The sequence below is a fragment of the Vicia villosa genome, linkage group LG1 (assembly GCF_029867415.1).
Source record: "Vicia villosa cultivar HV-30 ecotype Madison, WI linkage group LG1, Vvil1.0, whole genome shotgun sequence".
NCBI lineage: Eukaryota > Viridiplantae > Streptophyta > Magnoliopsida > Fabales > Fabaceae > Vicia > Vicia villosa.
In genome coordinates this window covers 185720228-185739322 of record NC_081180.1, presented here as the reverse complement: position 1 = coordinate 185739322, position 19095 = coordinate 185720228, and the positions used below count along the sequence as shown (strand labels likewise).

General features: G+C 34.9%; 2 protein-coding genes and 1 non-coding gene across 3 annotated transcripts; 2 read left to right on the top strand and 1 right to left on the bottom strand.

Moving 5' to 3' along the window:
* Positions 1-2924: 2924 nt before the first annotated feature.
* On the top strand, positions 2925-6666 carry LOC131644735 (protein NPGR2-like). The gene is made up of 5 exons (XM_058915309.1): positions 2925-3382; positions 3464-3716; positions 4282-5498; positions 5610-5763; positions 5917-6666. Exons 1-5 carry the CDS (start codon positions 3185-3187, stop codon positions 6234-6236), a joined length of 2142 nt encoding a protein of 713 aa, XP_058771292.1. The 5' UTR covers positions 2925-3184; the 3' UTR covers positions 6237-6666.
* A 4295-nt stretch (positions 6667-10961) lies between these two features.
* On the top strand, positions 10962-14602 carry LOC131644734 (exocyst complex component EXO84B-like). Its single transcript, XM_058915308.1, has 7 exons — positions 10962-11412; positions 11513-11610; positions 11685-12708; positions 12832-13332; positions 13436-13618; positions 13795-13919; positions 14099-14602. Exons 1-7 carry the CDS (start codon positions 11221-11223, stop codon positions 14568-14570), a joined length of 2595 nt encoding a protein of 864 aa, XP_058771291.1. The 5' UTR covers positions 10962-11220; the 3' UTR covers positions 14571-14602.
* A 3214-nt stretch (positions 14603-17816) lies between these two features.
* Positions 17817-17919, bottom strand: LOC131645295 (U6 spliceosomal RNA). The gene has a single exon (XR_009296926.1). It is a non-coding gene; the product is annotated as a U6 spliceosomal RNA (small nuclear RNA).
* Between the last annotated feature and the right edge of the window lie 1176 nt (positions 17920-19095).

The following is a 19095-nucleotide window of genomic DNA, read 5'->3' as shown; positions in this document are numbered from 1 at the left end:
GGGTAATGAATAGGAAATGATGGTGATGAAATCTTGAAGCTTGTGATCAAATAAATTTGATTCTCCTTTAAGATACTTAAAACCACACATGCAAGATGGATGAAATGGTCTAGAAGTACTCTTCTTCCTCTTTCCTTTCCCTCCACCACAAGCTAATTTTCTCTCCCTTTTATACTTTATCTTAATTTTTACTTGCAACAAGGAGAAGAAATGAAAAGAGTGATATTTTTTTTAAAAATCTTAACTTAAAATACATGACCAATTTTTCCTTATACTTAAGCCGTTATCACAAAGATGCCACCACTTCTAATCATAATCTTAACTAAGGTCTTCTAACCTAATGTTTTACCACTAATAAATAAATTTATGGATTTACCACTAATAAATAAATTTATGGATAATAAGCATGGGTGAAGTCTAAGGTGAACCGTCAACTAAGTGGTTAATGGTGGACCATAATTCCTAGCAATTAGATTAAATAATTCTCATGAGATTTATGATGGGTTGACCACACCAAAGTAATTTCTCCTTCCTCTTCTATGACTTTCTTTCTTTATTCCATTTCTCCTTTACTGTCACCATTTCCCATTCATCAAGTTTGAATGATAAGATTTATTTATGTAAGATTTTATTGGATGGATAATGGTTATATGAGAAATTGAAGTCATGGGATAGAAATTGGCAGTATTATAACTCAACCACCTAATTTGAATTGAACAATTTTTTTTACTGCGTTTCAATTAAAAGTTAAAGGGTTTCGTTGCAGCGGCAATGATGTTGAATAATACGGTGGAGAAATGGATGAATAAGAAATACATTTCACAATAGCACAACAAGGAATTAATTAGCGATAGTTAATCGATTTTGAATTATTTGTATATAAGGAAAATGGTAGACTTTTTTGCAGTATACTTTTAAAGACATATGGAAAAGAATTGAAGTTGTAAAGTGTTTTCAATCATATACTTTTAAGCGAAATGGAGTATAACTTTTTGGTTGGTTCAATTCAATTTACGAAGTTAAAATATTGTCAATTTCTATCCCGTGAATTCAATATCTCGTATAACAGTTCTCCATCCAATAAAATCTTACATAAATAAATTTTATCTTTTAAATTTAATGATGAGAAATGACAACATCTAAGTAGAAGTGGAATAAGAAAGACAATCATAAAAGAGGAAGGAGAAACTGTACTAATGGTGAACTTCATTAGAGAGGATACAATTGAGAAGATAAAAGAATTTGATTTGGTCAATCCATCATAAAGCTCTTAAGAACCATTTAATCTAGTGGCTAGGAATCATGGTCCACCATCAACCACTTAGTTAGTGGTTCACCTTAGACGGGAAAAATTGGAATATTGCATTGTATTATAACACCTCAAGTTGAGTAGTGATATGTGTAAGAGCCCTTTGTTGGTTCTTTCTATAAGAAGGAGTCTCGTTGAGGAGGTGTGTGTTATTTTGATGTAGCAGGTTATAGATATTTGTAACGAGTTTGTTCTCAACTCTCATTCTGAGGGCAGTCTGCAGCCGTTGGAGGTTTTGAGACATTTTTTATTCTGACAGTTGCAATTGTGCTGCAAGTGGTGGTTTTTGTTGGAGTTCGGGAGAGTCGGGAGTACCAACGGGACCAATGCTCTAGGATCACAAGAGAGGGAGACACTACATCTCAACCCAAAACCTTAAGGTGTTAGGTAAATGAGTCATCTCTCTTATAAATCCAACATTCCACCCATTCATAAGCATACTTGCACCCAACCGTTTCTTGGACGTTTGAACTTGGAATTATTGTTGAAACGACGACATGACTTAAAAATTTGCTTGTCTAACTAGTTGAGAGGTCAGGATATGGCAAGATGCATCAACTAGAGGAGTCACCAGAGCCAAAATACTTATTTTGAGTGAAGGAAATGGCTCATCAAATGTGAGGCTGAGGACCGATTTAGCGAGTGGGGCAACACAACAAAAATAAAAAGAGAAATCTAGTTTGAAATTTCACGATAAACAAGAGACGATTTCCACATGTAGAACCACTCTTTTGAAGCAGAACAAAAATAATACTACTTCTTGTCCAATTTATAAGAAAAGATTCTCTTTTTAAATACATTGAATAAATAATGTATCTAGACATTATGTTTTTTAGATACATTATTTATTCAATGTATCTAAAAAGAGAATTTTTTCTTATACATTATTTACTCCTCCTCTTCTACCCTAGCCGTCACTTTTCTTCTTTTTTTCTTCCTCTCTCTCAAAGAGGGGTGATTTAGGATCAATTTTGATCCAAAATCACCCCTCCAAATCGTTTTTGTTTATCTATTACTTAAATAAGTGATTTTCACACCTTTTTTTTTTTGTCTTTTTTGTGATTTCGTGGATCATCGTTTGTGATCTCGTCTTTGTGCGGGTATTTTGTTTTTCCGTTTTTTGTGCGGCGTTCATTTGTTTCAGGTTGAAAGATTAGTTTCGATCTAGTGCAGATTCAATCAATGACTTTGGTGCCGTCAACGCTACAGATCCGGAAGCATGAATATTTCAGACATCTCAATACAGTCAATACATTAATATTTGTAGGCATATGCAATTTGCCGTTTTATGCTATTAACATGGATGCTGTGGATTTGTTCGCAGATTCATCCTTTTTGTTTTTGGCGATTTTGAATTTGTATTGCAACGATGTACTCTATCGATTTGAATGAATGAATATCATTTAATTTCTGTCAAAAAAAAAAAGATCGGAGGGAGTAATGAACTAGTGAAATCTGTCTCAAAAATATATAAATTATAAATCTAAAAAAAAATGGAGATGAAATTCGTTGGAGGCTTGAAGTAGATGGATGAAGTGGTAGGCGTGAAACGTGTGATTCAATGTAGTCAATGAAAACCGTTTTAATTTTAATGACATCCAGCCACCATACAGTCCACACACCAACGTCAAAACTCATCCCGTCCCCGTCAGCAGTTAATTAAAATCACCCACCGGACCCCACTCCACGACAACACACTTAACACTTAACAAAACCAAACCAAACAAAACCCCCAACCAATCTCATCCGTGCGCACCTTCCGCCATTGCCATCACCTTAGATCTCTCTCCCACTTCACTCTCATTCCCCTCCCTCCATTTCTAGGGTTTAACACTTCCCAATTCTCAACTCTCTTCAATTTTTCCTCATACAACAATGAAGTTCCTACGCTCAGGTGACCAATTGGGGCCAACAGATGAAACATACCCTTCCTCTCAATCGCTTGTAACCAACGACTTCTTCTCAGCAAGCGGCCATTCTTTCCTTCCTGGAAAACTCGATCTCAAACCCGACACCGGCAATATAGAAGAAGCTGAATTATCTTTACGCGAGAGTGGCGTATTGAACTACGAGGTTCATTCATAACCTCTTCTAAATTATAGTTACTGTTGAAATTTGAAGTGAAAGTTATGTAATTATGTATGTATTGTGCAGGAAGCTAGAGCGCTGTTAGGGAGATATGAGTATCAGAAAGGAAATCTAGTAGCTGCTTTACATGTATTTGAGGGAATAGATATAGCTGTTGTGACTCCGAAGATCAAAATCGCGCTTTCGAGAAATGGAGAACGGCGAAAGAGGCATTCTCATAATCATGGTGAACCGGAAATGTCTATACATTCTGTTGGATTATTGTTGGAAGCACTTTTCCTAAAAACTAAATCTTTGCAGGCTCTTGAGAGGTTTAAAGGTAACCTTTTTGGTTGTTTGATTCTTAGTTTTGCGCTTAATTTCGCAACATTTTTAGCCTGTGCAATGGTAGATCTTTCACCTGTGATCCACATTATTTTACAAGTATAATTAGAGTCTGTTTGGATTGACTTATTTGAACTTGTATGCTAAGGCAAACGCCTGGGACACTGTTTGGAAGAGCTTATGGAATCATTGTATGACATATCCATAAATTGTTTTCAGTATTTTCATAAGCTCTCCAAGGTAGATTATAAAAACAACTTATAACTTATGTGAAAACATATTGACTTTATTTATCGTTTTTTAATTATACATAAGCACTTACAGGATAAGTGCTTATGCTATAATAACTTAGCTAAGTTGTTTGTCCAAACAAACCCTTAGTATATGTATTTGATTTCAACTGCTATGTGTCTTTAGGTTATGAAATTTCTTTTGAATACTATCTATTTTGTTGCATAAGACCAGCGCAGAAAAGTATGCATAAGTTATTATAAAATTGGTTTCAATTACAGTAGGACATTAGTCAAAGTGTAATCTAATAGTTCCAATCATTCTTGCAGAAGCTGCTCAATCTTGCAAAGTTATTATGGACATAGTGGAATCTTCATTACCTGAAGGCTTGCCTGATAACTTTGGTGCTGAATGTAAATTGCAGGAGACCGTGAGCAAGGCAGTCGAGCTGCTTCCGGAGTTGTGGAAGCTTGCTGATTGTCCGCGCGAAGCTACTTTGTCTTACCGGAGAGCACTCCTTTATCAATGGAATCTTGATGCAGGGACTACAGCTAAGATTCAAAAGGAATTTGTTGTTTTTCTTCTATATAGTGGAGGAGAAGTAATGCCCCCTAATCTGCGTTCCCAAATGGACGGCTCGTTTGTACCAGGAAACAACATAGAAGAGGCCATACTTCTTTTAATGATTTTGCTAAGAAAAGTCTCTCTCAATAGAATTGAGTGGGATCCTTCAATTTTGGACCACCTTTCGTTTGCACTGTCTATTTCGGGAGGCCTATCAAGTTTAGCCGATCATTTGGAAGAATTGCTCCCCGGGACTATTCATCGAAGTGAAAGATTCTATGATCTAGCTCTTTGTTATTATGGGGCAGATAAGGACACAACGGCACTTGATCTACTAGGAAAATTGTTGCATGGTAGAGAAAGGCCAAAACATGTTCCTGGTTTGTTAATGGCTTCTAAGATTTGTTGTGAGAATCCTCCGCTTGCAGAAGAAGGGGTAAGCTTTGCTCAGAGAGCGGTCGAGAGCTTAGATGGAAAATGTACGCAGTTAGAAAATGTTGCCAAATTATATCTTGGTGTTTCATTATCGGCACATTCGAAATTGGCCGTTTCTGATTCTGAGAAGTTTGAGAGGCAATCTGAGGCACTTCAAGCCTTGGAAACTGCTGGTAGAATGACCAGAATGATAGACCCGTTAGTACTATACCATCTTAGCCTAGAATATGCAGAACAAAGGAAGTTGGATGACGCGCTTCATTATGCAAAGTACGTCGTAAAACTGGAAGGTGGTTCTAATGTTAAAGGATGGTTACTATTGGCACGGATATTATCTGCTAAAAAACAGTTCTTGGATGCGGAATCTATTATTAACGCTGCTTTGGATCAGACTGGGAAATGGGATCAAGGTGATTTGTTGCGAACAAAAGCTAAAATTCAAATTGCACAGAACCAGTTAAAGAATGCCATTGAGACATATACTCAGCTTCTTGCAGTTCTTCAAATTCAAAGAAAGAGTTTTGGTTCTTGGAAGAAGTTATATAAGGTTTGTTGTTCTAACCACCTCGTCTTATTCCTGGAAGAAGTTATATAATCGTTAAAGGTATTATTTTTTGTGTTCTAGTACTTACGCTTTTATTAATACTATTTGTGATAGGACAACCGAGATCGTGCTAGGAACTTGGAAGTGGAAATATGGCATGATCTTGCTCATGTATATATCAGTCTGTCCCAATGGCATGATGCAGAGACATGTCTTTCAAAATCTAAGGCCATCAAACCATACTCTGCTTCTAGATGTCATGCTCTAGGTAAACATATACTCCATTTAATTTTTCTTTTTGAGATTGAAATGATACTAACAGATTATTATCACTTGAAATAATTGGCCGCTTAATATAGAAACCATTCTTAATGTTTAATTACTTTTTCGGTCTCTTAACCGTTCTCTTCAAATTATACAGGTATAATGTATGAAGCAAAGGGCCTTTACAAAGAAGCTCTAAAAGCTTTTGGTGATGCTTTAAACATTGACCCTGGCCATGTTCTGAGCTTAATCTCCACTGCTAAAGTACTTCGACATTGCAGTAATAAATCAAATCCCGCAGTCAGAAGTTTTTTGACGGATGCACTACGACACGATAGATTGAATGCTTCTGCTTGGTATAATCTTGGTCTCTTTCACAAAGCTGAGGGTACAATATCATCATTGGTTGAAGCTGCAGAATGTTTTCAAGCAGCACAGTCTCTTGAAGAATCTGCTCCACTTGAACCTTTCAGATGACAGATTCTAAAAAACCTCAAGGTGGATTAAACAAGCAGTTTTGTGATGTCACCATTTAATTTACATCAAGTATATTCATGTATAATTATCAAAAGTCAATCTAGAAAACAAAAAAAAAGGAGAAAAATAATAAGGTGGTCCACCATAGCATTTGTCAAATATTTTTAAGCAAACAATTTTATATAAGTGCCAAAGAAATATAAAATTTTGTTTGTGGAATATTTAAAGTAATAGAAAAGCAAATTGCAACTATAACTTTCCATCAAAATTGCATGATTGTGGTCCCATTACATGATATCAAGGTAAACTAAAGGCTTCAAAGGTGGCATGAAAGAGAAGTATTACCAATTAACAATGACAAGTTTAACTATTTATTTGATGGAAGACAGAGCAAACTTGAAATAATTTAATAAGTGAAGAAAAGTAGGTACTCATTAAAATTTTTAGCAAGAAAAAATATATTCATATAAAAAATGTGCTCCTATTTTCATGCATTTCTCATAAATATTGGAACAATTACAGAGTTTTAGGTCCACATGGCTTATATGGACCATACAGTATGACTGTTCTGTGATGAATTTTCCAGAACTACTTTTCCCTACTCTAATGTTTTCCCCCCTTGAACTTACCATCAAGCATAAAGTGAAATTAATATTTTAATAATTATACAATTTGTGTCCTTTTTTTCAAACTCATGTCGGTTAAGATGCGAATTCTATGATATTTCACTTATTCATTTTGAAATGATAAAATCCGATCATTATACTATTAAACAAAAAAATTAAACTTCTAGAATTGTTTCATTTTCATTTTCAAATATAAAAAAGTGTCTTACTTTACAATATATTTGGCATTAAGACAATGGTAGAAGTCTATTGTGACCATGATGAAGTTTGATTGATTTATTACTTTATCTGTTGAATCAAGAATATACTCAGTAGTGCGAATAATATCACTCGGAACAATTTCAGGCCAAAACAAATGCAAAGTTGATTTTTCTTCTTACAATATGAATAGTGATGTGACAAAAGAAGCAAAGGGAAAAAGAAGACAGGGTGTGGTTTTTGGATTATTAAGAATATGTTTTGACATTCTTGTATTTTTATTTATAATAATTGTTCTTTTGTACGGAAACAATCTCTTCCAAGAGTTTGAAGATTCCTGGTGTGTTTTGAAAAAACTATTCCATATAGAAAAAGAATAAAATCTTATTTTAGATTCTTCAAAACAATTGAATGTATAACTTACGTTTGAAATTTGTTTTGTAGAGAATCAAAAAATAATATACTTTGAGATCGGTTCTTGAAAGGTAAGGATCCGTGAACTTTGAGCAGGAAGAAAATAGCACCTTTTATCGCTTGCACTTCTAACCTTATCACTACGCCACTAATGCTGTCAGTTGCCACCACATACACGACATAATCAACCATAAATATCAATTAAACAGGAAAAACAAATGATGTTGTCTATGGTCTATTTTGGATATGAGATATGATATAGAATGTACTATTTTTTAAAATTATTACTCAAATATTCTTGTAAGTTAAATGGGAGAGAGATGGTAAAATGAGTAATGATGAGAATATACATATAAACGTTAAGTAATGTATAAGAATTGCAGATAGAACCACCTAATGCTTATTGTTTCACGTCATGCGATGCGGGGACCGTCTGATTATATGTAACAATGGGCGATCATCTAGATGAAAAGATTGGATGGAGGTCTCATGATTGCAGGTGTACGGGATCTTTAGCACCTTAATGGGTGCACTACAAAACTGGATCTTCTTGTGATTGAGCATCTCCTTCATTGGGCCTATAACCGGTCTACGGTCTAGAACAATTGTCCCCAAATTCTTTAATTACATAGTAATGTGAAGATTTTAGAGTACGAGGTCGCTACCGCGGTCTTCACGACAAACTCTTGCTTTGTAGAAGTGGAAGAGGTTTGGCGAAAGGGAGTAAGTGACCTTGAAAATTAGCACTTAAGCACCCTAAAGTGCAACCTCACACCCTACCTAGGATCATTCTTACATCTGGTTTTAGGTAGGATGTGAGGTTGCACTTTAGGGTGCTTAAGTGCACTCGAGTGTCGCTGTGATCTCTAGGTGAATTCATTTGTCGACTTTTCGTCTTCCTACCTTTCTTTGTTTTGGACCGTCGATTTCCCTACCATGCTCCATTATATAAAAGTTATTTCTTCTTTCAGGTTGCATTTTCACTCTTTGTACAGAGTGTCTATTCTCTCTCTCTCTCTCTCACCAAGTGTCTATTCTCTCTCTCTCTCTCTCTCTCTCTCTCTCTCTCTCTCTCTCTCTCTCTCTCTCTCTCTCTCTCTCTCTCTCTCTCTCTCTCTCTCTCTCTCTCTCTCTCTCTGTCTCACCAACTCCGATCTTCCTTCCACGAGCTTCGAGGATATCTTGTTCTACTAGTTTGTTTTCTTTTCCAAAATTTTCAATTCACTTGATCTCTCGCGTTTTTTAGTGATATTTCATCATATCCTCCTTATCTTTATATCTCAAGTTTTTCTAGATACCATTTCTATCTCTCTTGTTTACTGGTGTTGTTTCCTTCTCTTTCTTCTTCAAAATGGCCAACTTAGGAGATGGATATGCAAATTTTATAGATATATCCAATGGCAACATTGTAGGCGACGTCTTATCTCACACAAAGATAGTAGACTATAATTATTGAATGTCATTCATTCCTTTGGTAGTTATCTGCATCCTGCAAATCTCATAGTGCTCAGTGAGAACTCTGAATCTAAGGGAAGTTCCATATTAAATGGCGGTGATCCCATGAACCTCAGTTTGGGTTGAAATGTGGTGTTTCCCTCTCTTATTATCCTGAAGCATTGGTCCCGTTGGTGCTTTCGACTCTTGCGGACTCACCAACAGTGGTATCAGAGTCGTGGTTCAGCTTGGTGAGGGAGCGGGAGCTGGATCCGGTGTTGGATCCTATTTTGGTGGACTAGTCCGACTGAGATATGAATAAAGATATTGATTTCGGAAAGTCAACTTTGGGCTACTTGATTAAATTTGCATGGGAATTATGAGATGAAAATCAAGGTTTCATAGTGGTCCCAAACAAATTGATATAAGATATCATTGGATACATGATGTATTGGATGCTAAGTTATTGGCGTGAGCTTAAATTCATAGCGAGGATAATGGTTTTGTTATGATGACTAAAGCGCTACCAAAAGTGAATTTGAAACTTGTTGTGATATCACCGTTTTAGTGATTACCTTCGCATAGGTGTGACAGAGAGCTCCCTTCCTATGTAAATAAAGATCTAAATTTGTTAGCTCATATGTGTCTCACTTATCCTAAATAAAGAGTCATTCTCTCTGTGTGGAGAGAGAGAACCAATTACTAGTGAAAAAATTCATTCTTGTTTTTCTCAAAATAGCCTAAGAAAAATAAATATTCCAAATTTGTTAATCGTTGGATCAGACTAATGTTTATGCTTGAGATTCTTAAGACATGGTGCTACATTTTCACCATTGCATTCGTCGAGATAAGGTCTAAGAATAAAGATATTACATTCGCATTGCATCAGATTTTTGAGAATTTTTTGTTTTCTCATTCTTTTCCTGCTCTTTGTTGTTTTGTATGATTGTTGACACTATTTTCTGTTGGGACAATTTGAGAGGATCAACACGAGGAAGCCTTTTAATTTGAGGTATCTTTTTTTAAGAGCAACATATTTTGTGAGAGACACACCAGATACTGACCCAAAATTTTACGGTGATAGGTGTGTGAGTTCTCTCATTTATAATTACTAAGTTTCCACGTTTTTAACTAATACGGGACTTTCTCACACTATTCACACTTGTAATTCTTTTTCAATTTTAACCTCATAATAAAACTATTTCTTTTGTCTTGATGACCGAATTTTTTTATCATTAGTTCCAAAGGTTCCTGGCAGTAATAATTTATTGTTTTTACAAGCTTTCAATTGCTAAATTTTGCTGCGTATTAGTTGTTACTCAAAGATTTTTTTTTTTTTGTAAGTTCAGATATTTCTATCCCCTATAAGTGATTTGATTTTTTTTTTTAAAAAAATCTTAGGTGTGTAATGAATGAGAATAATTTAAAATTGGGTTAATACCTATTTCTCCTTGTCATATAGGGCTCTTTTGAAAAATCTGCTCGTTTGAAAATCTCCTGCAAAAAAAAGTTGCATGAATTTCTTTACCATTTGAAGAATTTCTCGTTTTAAACCTTATAAAAAATTTGTTTTTAAAACCAATCTTGCCATTTGAAGATTTGGTCATTTTAAACCCTATAAACTTGAAGATTATGTCATTTTAAACCTTCTGCAATATGACGGGCAATGTTGGTTTTACTAAAATAATAATTTACATGGTTCAAAATGTTAGAGTCTTTCAAGTGTCAAGGTTGGTTTTGAAAATAAAAATTTTACAAAATTTAATATGAGGAAATTCATGCAACCTTTTTTTATACAGGAAGATTTTTCAAACGAGTCTTATATGACTGGAAAAATAGGTATTAACCCTTTAAAATTTTCACAACTATCTAGGACGGATAAGTTAATTTACGAACTAACACCACAAATTTACAAGGAAAAAAAGTTGATATTTTGTTGGTAAACGACAAAAATGCTGATTTACTCTAGCAGAAAATCTTCTGAAGTTTCTTCGGACTAACTTATCAAACATTCCATATATCCTCATGCAGACAAACAATGAGACAGACGCATGACTAGAGTACAAAATGCAACGTAAAATAAAACAAAGAACAATAACAGTGGTAGAGGCCGAAGCAGATTCTGTGGAATCAAAAAACAAAAACACAGTTTATTGGCGAACATATCAATGAAGCAGGTTTCACAACCATTGTTCTAGATGAATAAACGACTAAGCCTCAGCGGAAATTCCCATGTCCAAAACAACCTAGTATCATAAAAAAAACTATATATTAATGAATGAACAAATTTGTTTCATCACTTCATTACCAATATGCAAATGGAATCTTCTTCTGCTACCAAGTTCCGTTTCCGAGACCACTCACTCCCGGTCTCTCGAAACTCGATACACTCTTCCGAGCCGAGCTCAGACGACGTTGTTTCCGTCGTCTCACTCTCTAATTCTATCATCTCCAATCAGCCGGACGAGAATGCAAAACTTGATATTGAATCCATCACTGGAAGGGTACTTCCATTCACACACTCTCTTCAATTCATTTTATATTTTCATGACATTCATCACTGCAACATGTTTCATCATATGTTTTGACTTCATGATATGATAGGGCATCAAACATTTGTGTGATGAACTTCAAGAACTCAAGGAAGCAGCAAATTTGGATTTACACAAAAATATATGTGCTAACTATTCATCATTCCTTAGGTAAGGTAATTTATTAAGTTCTATAATCTATTTTTACAAAATTTAGCTTATTATTTTCTCCCTCATATGTGTAGAATACTAGAGGAAGTGACAGGAGTGGAAAATGAGCTTCTGCAACTAGAAAACCACTTTTTATCACATCAAATGTTGGTCAAGGATCTTAAAGATCGCATATATCCTAAGATATTGTCTATAAACTTAACCATGGAAGAATCTTTAGATTTTGTTGTACCATCCCCGCCGAGCGAGTTAGAAGCTCATATCAATGATGTTTCAGAAAAGCTGGATATTCTTATGTCAGAAAACAAAGTAGATGAAGCCCTTAAAGTTCTAGAATCTGTATATGAAGATGAAGCCCTCTCTAATAGTTATGATGAGATACAGTTATATAACACGATGATTTCGGAGAAAAAGTCCGTGATTATACAAGAGTTGATACAGATAGTTGAGAATAAAAGAATAGAAGGGCCCGAACTAAAAAGTGCACTAACTACACTTTGCAGGCTTGGTGATACTCAACTTGCTATTCATCTATTGCTTAAATATTACCATCTGCGTATTGTAACTGGAACAAATAATCTGCAGTGGTCAACTTCATTGTTAAATGAGATATATATCAGAAAGCTAGCAAAGTTTGTGTTTTCGATGATCTCACAAGCGGCTAAGAGCTTTGAGATGTTATGCGGAGAAACTTCTCCTTATGCCTCAGAACTTGTGTTATGGTCATATGAAGAAACAATGTCATTTATTAACTGTTTTGATAAATTTGTTAAATGCACATCAGAAGCTAGTGTTGGATTGTCCTCCGCCATAAAGGCTGCGAAATTTGCATTTTCGTATTGTTCTTTACTCGGTAAAAACCAGAAACTAGTGCTGCTGCCATACCTGGTAGAGCATCTCTACCCTTGCATGGAAGAGGTTTTGAATACACACATAAACCACTTTAAGAAAGTGATTCCTATATTCTCAGTAAATGATTCTTGGATTTTAGAGAATTACATTGTGTCTCGAGTGTTTGGTGGAGATGGATCTTCGACAGAACAACCTGATTATTGCATGCTAACTTCCAGTGGCAGGAAGGTTCAGACACTATTGCAGGTTTGTTCAATGACCATATATTGTGTAACTAACATAAATTCTTTTGAAAAATGTATCCTCGTGCATTGCACGTGTTCACAATACTAGTATTAGTACATAACACATTTGAGTGTCTCTAATCAGGCGATTGCAGAGGATATTTCTCCATTAGTTACCCTTGAAATGGAAAATCTCGTCACTAGTGGACTCAAGAACCTCTTCACTGAGTATATTATCATACTTGAAAGCGCCCTTACTTATGAAACAAATGAAATGGAGCAAGATAGTCCTAGAATCAAGTTAGCTGAGTCACTGACACAACAGGTTTCTATATTGGCTAATTTGTCAACATTAGTGCAGTTTCTCTCTACTATGGTTAAAGGTATCTTTAGCAGCAGAAGCAGTAACCACATGGATCCACAAGTAGTGAAGAACCATTCAGGTGTTCATCGGCATCAAGAACTTGATGATTTCCTGTTATTTATCGAAGAGAGCTCCATTAAGTTAAGAAATGTGTTCTGCCAGCAATTAATTCTCAGAATGCTGTCTACTTACAGCAACCATGAAATATTTTCAGCTATTCACTACAATGACCAGTTTGATGCTAACACAATCCACAATCCAATGCCCTCTGCAATATTTCAGGTATAGTTTCCACAAATAAAAAGATGGAGCAAATACCTGTGAGCAAATAGTTGCTTCTGATTTTGCATCCATATATGCTTCTGATTTTCTCTGTCATGGACAGGTTTTATTTCTAGAACTGAGGAAAATTGAAAAACTTGAAGAAGAAAATGTGCTTGAAGTGAATTGGTTGATGGAATTACTGAGGGAGGTGATGGTGTGTATGTTTATTTTGGTTTCGAAGAACAAAGAGATCGATGAAACACCAGAAGAGCATGTTCTCTTACAAACTAATGAGGCCAAACAGGTTTCTAATTTTCCGAACGTCTGTCTATTCTTTTGGCCTTCATTATGACAGATTAAAAGCAACATTGCAACTAATTTGCACAATGTGTGATCAAATTCATATAGCTAAATGATTTGGTGCAAATATTCATGATTTTATCTATCTAAAGTGATTCTGTATCTTTATTCCTTGAGCAGTTTATTTTGGATGTGCAATTCCTAGTGGAAATTGGAATGTATGGCGGATACTTCTCCACTGATCCTTTGCTCCTTCTAACTGTCATGAAATCAACCTTTAACTCAGCTGGACTTGACCCTTTCAAGTAATGCATAATACGCTTTCTAATTTCAGAATTTCTTTTTATTCTTAGTATTGTTTTAAGAACCGAACTGGCAAGTCTTGGTTCTTAAACCGTCCGGTTTGGTTTTTAAAATCATGAGTCTTAGTTCTGTTAACAGTTTGATCATAATCTCAAAGCATATTCTACATGACTAATTTCAGAGATGCAGATAGTGATGATTGGGCTATAGATATTGCTACAAAAACAATTCAAAATCTATTGGAGACTGAGGAAACAAGTTTACACCCAAAAGAGCCTATACATACCATCAAAGACGAGTTGCATGAACACAAAGACCAAATTAAGCAATCCACATATGAGTGTAATTTTTCAGAGGTAGATGATAAAAATTCTTTGGAGGATAAAGTAGAGTCGGAGGAGCATGAGTCAGAAGTTGCTATTGATGCAGAAACAGATTATTCATCAACATTTAGTTCTAGGGAGGGATCCTTAGCAGAAAGAGATTGTGTTGATATAGAGAAAGTAAATATGAGACAACTTAGTATCAGCTATGTGCAATTAGAGAATACTGATGTTGAAAAGATAACAGATGCAGGAAATGATGAATTGACTCTCATGCCTTCATTGGGTGTGGTAGGACAGAATTCTGATCAAACTGATTCAAAATCATAGAAGTGACCTATAATTGTGTATATATATATATATATATATATATATATATATATATATATATATATATATATATATATATAATATTAGATTTCAGCTACTTTTTAAAGTTAAATCTAGTTTTTCACTTTGGTTTAAAGCCTATTTGATATATTTTATGCCTTCGTGCTAATAAAGATATGTGCATCACATCTAATCTCACAACTCAATACCTCTGGCAGAACAAGGACTAGTCTAACACAAGCCAAAATAATTGTTAGAAAACTTTGACTTGTATTTTCAGCATTTGAAAGTATCATAATCTTACTTACAAACATATATTTCCATCAACAATCTCTTAAATGACAGTGTTAATGGTGTTGTGCACCTCAAAATAAAGGTATCCCTAGACTTCAAATAGCTGCCGAAAAGCTTTACCCCTGCTTAGTTATTGATACTGAATTATGGGGTGTCTCTAACAGTTTAAGTATTGCTTAGAGTAGAGGATTTCAAAACACTCAGGTTTACCGATTCTTCCACATGTAGCACCAACTTTTTTCTGTGTCAGTTTCTAAAATATTAATAGGAGGCTTTCATCATGCTGCAAAGTTAAATAAAACTTGCATAAAGAATCCATTGAACTGTAATATTGTCTCAACCGCTTCTTGTGTTCATATTTCATAGTAATCAAAAGTCTTCAGGGAGTTATCTGTGAAAATAAGCAATACCTGAATATACAGCCAAAGGAACACCAGCTTTGAGGATTATTGACATTAAAAGATTGGCTATGATGTTGTGCTTTCCAACATGTGGAATATACACGAAACGCCTATTTGATGAGAATTGGACAACTTTCACTGAGGTATCAAAAAGATGACATGAAATCTTCAAAGGATAACATAGACATGGAGGAGAATTAGTCAGAAGTTGCCATTCATGCAGAAACAGGTATTATCAAGCAGAATCAGGAACAAACTAAAAAATATTTGAGACTAGAGTCCAAACCCAAGCCATGCTTTGCTAAACTATTAGCTACCTGGTTAGCCTCTCTGTATAGTGTCCACAAAATCAAGAATCTGGTGTGGATGTGTGTTAACGCATATGTCCTAGATATAGACTAATTTGGATGTAAACTTGTTTTCTTAATCTCCAACAGCTTTTGAATAGTTGTAGTAGTGGCTAACATCAATGATCCAATCATATCACCATCTATAAAGTAGAAACCTGTTGTGATAGTGACTGAGCTAACTTGATTCTAAGACTATCTATCTTGCTCCATGTTAATGCATCTGTTTCATAATTTAAGTAAGGGCTCTTTCAAGTATGATAGTATACTCAATGAAGAGGCCATTGAGTCAACTAATGACTAGACTTCCCATTTCAAGGGAAACTAAAGAAGAACTATCTTCTATAATGGCCTGCTTAGAGTTAGAGACATATGTTATACATGTATTAAGAATATCACAATGAAAAAACCTCTGTCAATGAACACACTTGTAATAGTGTGAAATCCGTCCGGCCACGGCCACTGAAAGTCTGCTGGAAATAATCAGGTTGTTCTGATGAAGAACCAGATTCACCAAACACATCCTCAGTTTCTTTAGATCACGCTTATGTATGTATCAGTTGGTTTTAGTTAAAACTAAGTTTGACTCAAAATAAAGCCGCAAGCACTTCCTAATCAAATTTGTGATAAAATATTCAGTGGTGTTATTAAGCACAGAGCTGGAGAGAACATTACAAAGGAGAAAAGAAGAATGATAACCAAAACACACCAACAGAAATCAAATTGATTACCATGCTAAATCTCTTTTATCTAATGATAATACTTCCCCACAAGCTGGACTGTGGATGTCTGAGAGATAAAGCTTGGAGACTGGTGATTTGGTGTCGCAGAAGTTGGAGGTAGGTTTGTCGAAAGTAATGCGGAAATCTCCAAATAGAAATTGGAGCCATTCGAGTTGACAAGTTTTGAGCTTCTTTAACTTTATCTAGAGAGTGTAGATTACTTCAATGGTTTCAAGGAGATTAGATATGATCCAATAAAGGTACAGTAGCCAGTATAAGACTTTCTAAAAGTAGGGACAGTAGCCCAATTAAAATCTGCAACAACAGAAAATATATAATCAGAAGATGCAGGATATAAAAGGCCTTTGGCGAGAGAGTTTTTAAGATGCTGCAGTATTCTAATTGCGAATAGGTAGTGAGCTAGATGAGGTTTGGAGAGATGTTGACTCAATTATTGAATCATGTACAGGATATGGAGAAACACTACTAGTCAGTGAAATATGGTGTACAAAGAAATCAAATGAAATGCAGATAGAAGTGGCAATGATCACATTTCTGATTCTATACACAAATTTCGTTTCAGCTCAAGCCACCGCCAATTGGGTTATTTATCAATCTGCATCCATGAATTCCATCCCTTGTAATCTTATGTGTAAGAACGCTACAAGATGGGCGAACCACATTCATTGCTCACAGTCTTAAAAATATGTCAAGTTTGGAGTAGGTTACAACCGACCTTATACCTAATAATGCAACAATTTCAGATATTGTGTTAATGACTTGTTGTGTTGTTCATAGTTTTTGGTAATCAAAAGTTTTTAGGGAGTTAGTTATCTGCGATAAAAAAGAAGAAGTAATAATACCTGAAAGAAAGATTGAAAGAGCATTGGAGTGTGGATTATGGTGGCATCAATCTGGTTTATATTGGGCATGCCAAAGCATAGATGAAAAGTAACACAAGGTTTGAGGATTATTGGCTTTAAAAGCTGAGAGGACTTGAAGATGATGATGTGCTTTCGAACCTGCAGAAAAACAAGCTACAGCTATTAAATCAGGTAAAGGATATGCAGAAGCACTAGTAAGTAACTAGTGAGAGAAACAAACATGGAGAAAGGAAAACACAAAAGTGTATAATGAAATGCAGTGATCACGAAATAAATTACTGAGAGTAAAGTTTTCAGTGCATACAACCTTAGTATACCTAATGATTACAAGACTAGTCACAAAAAAAAGTTATCAATTATTTGGGATAATTACATTACCTTCCAAACAAACTTTGCAACCAACCTAAACCTAAACCTAATGTTAAGCAAATAAATACATAAGTTTTCAGAATTTGATCAACCCTAAACCTAATGTTACCTTCCACATATAAGCAAGCTTGAAGAGTGACAAAAATTCACAGAATAGACAAATCAATACCTGCAGCGAAAAGAATCATCACATGAAAGGAAGAAGGTAAAACGAAAACGAAGAATCAAAAAAAATTTGGACCATTTCTCGATTTGTGCGTGTCATCCTTGCGCAGGGGCCATGCTAATCTTCTCTGTATCGTTCCAATTTTATCGGATGTCCCCGAAGGGACAATAAAAAGTGGATTGTGTGTGTTATATAAACACTAAAGAACTTGCAAATGTAACCGGTGTGGGACTTCTGATACAACTCAAGTGCAATGCATTGCCATCACAATCACTAACTATACCCAAAAACCAATAAAAAATTAAAGTTTTGTTTCTTCCTCACTCTTTTATTTTTTTATTTTTATTTATAAACTATCTCTATTTTACTTATTAAACTATCAACATTTTTTTTAACAATTAATTAGAATGCACTCAAGTGTAAAGTGTAAATAAGTTTTACACAATCAATTAATCACAGTCGTTAATAAATAGTAATGTTTGACTTTAATTTATTTATTTTTTAAATGTATATACTTGAATGATCATATGCAGTGATGGTGTAAAACTTTTTACATTGATAGTGCATAGCAATTAAACTCTTTTTTTTAATTGGTTAAAATCTAAATCAACAAACATTTAATTTCGTGACATTCATTTCAACTCTCCACTCTTTAATTTTAATTCTATACTAACAAAACAAAACTGTAAGTAAACAAAATATAAAAAATTAAAGAAATGCAATTTATGAAGACCAATACACTAAATATATGGCAATTATCATTTAAATATTCATATTTCTTATTCTTAAAATTTATACTAAATCAATAACACTTTTAAAATAAAATGTTCATTAAAAATTATTATAAATTTTAGTGGTATAAATGAAAGAGGTCTCTAGGGCGGGCGAAAAGCACACTCCAAGCCCTCCACCCTTCTCAAGTCGCATTTTTCATTAGTTCGAGTGTCCCTCTCTCGGATCGAACGCTCGTTGTTCTAATATTTCGCCTTAATTTTAACGTATCCGCTCATAGCATGCGGTCGTGCGTGAAATGTGTTGGAACGATTTAACCTCACTTCCTAGATTTCAAGGAATCAACCACTCATTCCTATAATGGTTGCTACATTCTTGGAATACTTTGTTTAATACTCTTAGAACTATAAATACATCAGTATAATGATACTGAGAGTACAATTAGCGTCCACCGTGGTTCCCCGGTAAAACTGGCATCGGCCACCCTCACAATGTTCAACCAGATTATTGTCTTTGCACTCATCCCACGTCATGATGAACAAGAATACGACTACTCTGGCCAACAAATAATATAACAACGAGGAAAGTTTCTTACTAGAGATGCTCGCTG